At 45.6% G+C, this 3,093-nt stretch overlaps 1 protein-coding gene across 1 annotated transcript; it reads left to right on the top strand.

Moving 5' to 3' along the window:
- Positions 1–1,349: 1,349 nt before the first annotated feature.
- Gast (gastrin) lies at positions 1,350–1,750 on the top strand. Its single transcript, XM_076869110.1, has 2 exons — positions 1,350–1,536; positions 1,647–1,750. The coding sequence occupies exons 1-2, from the start codon at positions 1,350–1,352 to the stop codon at positions 1,748–1,750; spliced, it is 291 nt and encodes a 96-aa protein (XP_076725225.1).
- The last annotated feature ends 1,343 nt before the right edge of the window (positions 1,751–3,093 follow it).

Below are 3,093 nucleotides of genomic sequence, written 5' to 3'. Positions count from 1 at the left end.
CACACTCTGCTAAGGGAGAGATTTTTCTATAAAGTGCATTTAAATTTAATTATATTATTGTTATGTATTATTTTATTTTGTTAATTAATTTTGGCTAGCAGCTACCGATTGGTTAAATGTGCCGCTTTCAGGACAGTGTAGCTCTAGGCCACTGATTTTTCAACTTCTATTTCTGTAGCAGCCAATTCTTTTTTCTCCCAAAGGAAACCGAACCAGAGAACCTCATTATGATAAAAACATTGAAAGCAGCATTTTAGCCAGGCATGGGGGCACATGTCGACGATCTCAGTGACTCGGGAGGTTGAGGAAAGGCGGATTGCAAGCTCAAATCCAGTCTTAGCAACATAGCGGGTCCCTAAGCAACTTAGCAAGATAACCAATCTCAAAAATAAATAAATAAATAAATATAGCTGGGGATGTAGCTCAGTAATAAAGCACCCTGGGATCAATCCCCAGTAACAAAGAGGGGGAAAAGAAGTATCTTATTAATACAAATGTCTTTTTTTAATATTTATTCTTAATTTTTTTAGGTGGACACAATATCTTTGTTTTACATTTATGTGGTGCTGAGGATCAAACCCAGTGCCTCGTGCATGCCGGGCGAGCGCTCTACCACTGAGCCACAACCCCAGCCCACAAAGGTTTTACTTTACAGGAGAAAGTTTCTATCATCTACTTTGATAGAGCCAATCAGAATAACGGGGATGAAAGAACACAAAAAGACTGAATGCAGAGAACTGATGAGCCTTTAGCTCTTGTGTTCGGGCATCCCATTTAGTTCTGTATTAAGGTTTCCCCAAACTTGATCCACCATGGAACTTAGTTGCAAGTGGTAACAGCTTAATTTTTCCCAAGCATTTTAGTACAGTCACAGGATATTCCTCAGCTAATCAAACACGGCAGGAGGCCCCTTCCTCCAAGGGCCACACAAACACAGTGAGACCTGGCCACCATTCTGGTGATCTCCAAAGTGACTGCATGTGGTAAGACTCCTGAGTGTGTATGCTCCTTGTTGTTACTATTTAAAAGTTTACTTTAAATTACAAAATTTAAACATCTACACAGCCATGAGCATGGCCTCAGATCCCACAGAGCGGTCTGGGAACCACTGATCTAGGGTCTGAATTTCTCTGAGGGAAGCAGGTAAGGAGGAAAGGCCAGGCCTGGGTTGCTGGGCAGAGCTGGCAGGAACTGGAGAGAGGAACCCGAGATACAGCTGCAACCTACAGGGAGTCCCAGCCCTGCGGCGGGTGGGAGCCCTAACCTGGAGCCCATGTGATCTGGCTTCCTGTTGCTGGGCCTGTGAGGAGACACCCTGAAACCTGGGCCTTCTCCCCTTTGCAGACGAGATGCAGCGACTGTGTGTATACGCGCTGGTTTTGGTGCTGGCTCTGGCTGCCTTCTCTGAAGCTTCTTGGAAGCCCCGCTCCCAGCTGCAGGATGTGCCCTTGGGTCCAGTGACCAATAAAGGCCTGGAGCCACAGTGGCTGGACCGAAGGCAGCTAGGGCCCCGGGGGCCCCCACACCTTGTGGCAGGTAAGAGCTGCCGACCAAAGTGACTGTAAGGTCCCCCCATACTAGCCCTGACCTCAGTTCCTGGAGGATAGGTGTCTTTCCCTCATTTTCACCTCCTATTGCTTCCTCAGACCTGTCCAAGAAGCAGGGGCCATGGATGGAGGAAGAAGAAGCAGCATATGGGTGGATGGACTTCGGCCGCCGCAGTGCTGAGGAAGGGGACCAGCGTCCCTAGAACCAAGCTTCAGAGCTCCGCCACCTCCCACCCCACCATAGCCCCATCCTCTAAAAAGCAAATCAAAATAAACTAGCTTCAAATGGATACTGGATTGTGTCAAATGATGTGAGGCTGGGAAGGGGGACCCAGCTGGGGACAGTATTGAGGCATCAAGGAGAGTTAAGCTCTGCCTAGCAACAGGGACACTGAGCAACCCCTAGGACAATGGAACAAGGTTAACTCTTCTCCCATAGCACAGCACTGAACAGAATCTATCTGGGTGGCAGGGCTGGGCTTGCGGCTCAGTGGTAGAGCGCTTGCCTAGCATGTGTGAGGTCCTGGGTTCCATCCTCAGCACCACATAAAAATAAATAAATCAAGGCTCATCCACAACTAAAAAATATATATTAAAAATAATAATAGGGGCTGGGATTGTGGCTCAGCAGTAGAGCACTCACCTAACACGGGCAGGACCCGGCTTCGATCCTCAGCACCACATAAAAAAATAAATAAATAAAGGCATTGTGTTGTGTGCATCTACACCTAAAAAATAAATATTAAAATAATAATAATAATAATCTATCTGGGTGGGTAAGAGAGTAAGTAGTGAGGTTTTTCAACCAGAGTAATGTTTTCAAGAGATAAATCAAATTCAGAAGCCTGAGGCAGAAAGATTGCAAGTTCAAGTTCAGCCTGGGAAACTTAGTGAGATCCTGTCACAATATTAAATTTTTTTAAAAAGGGCTGGGGAGGTAACTCAGTGGAAGAGTGCCCCTGGTTTTAATCCTCAGTACTGCAAAAAAATAAAGATAACTCCAATTGTGTCACTCTCAATTTTAACCTTCTAAGCCTGCCTTTGCACCTAGAATGGAATCTAAACTCCTTTTTTTTTTTTAAATATTTTTTAGTTGTCAGTAGACTTTTATTTTGTTTATTTATATGTGGTGCTGAGAATCAAACCCCATGCCTCACACATGCTAGGCAAGCGCTCTACCACTGAGCCCCAGCCCCAGCCCCGAAACCTCAACTCTTGTTGAAGCTCTAAGAGATACTCCTGCCACCCTCCTTCCCCTGCGAATGCCTGTGTCTTCCTCGCCTTACTCAAACACACCATGCTCCTTCCTCTGACCTCAATGTTCCCTATGCTTGGAATTTTCTACCCCAGACTCACATATAGCAGGTTCCCCTCTTCTCCTTGAATCCTTGGTTGAAATGCCTCTTCCTGAGAGACCTGCTCCTTCTGCTCCTCACCCTTTGTTACTCCATCACAACAGAACTCCTTTTTTTTTTTTTTTTTTGATACTAGAGATTGAACCCAGGGGTGCTTAAATACTGAGCCACATCCACAGCCCTTTTTATTT

Source organism: Callospermophilus lateralis, chromosome 11 (genome assembly GCF_048772815.1).
Source record: "Callospermophilus lateralis isolate mCalLat2 chromosome 11, mCalLat2.hap1, whole genome shotgun sequence".
Taxonomy (NCBI): domain Eukaryota; kingdom Metazoa; phylum Chordata; class Mammalia; order Rodentia; family Sciuridae; genus Callospermophilus; species Callospermophilus lateralis.
This window is presented reverse-complemented; position numbering and strand designations above follow the sequence as displayed.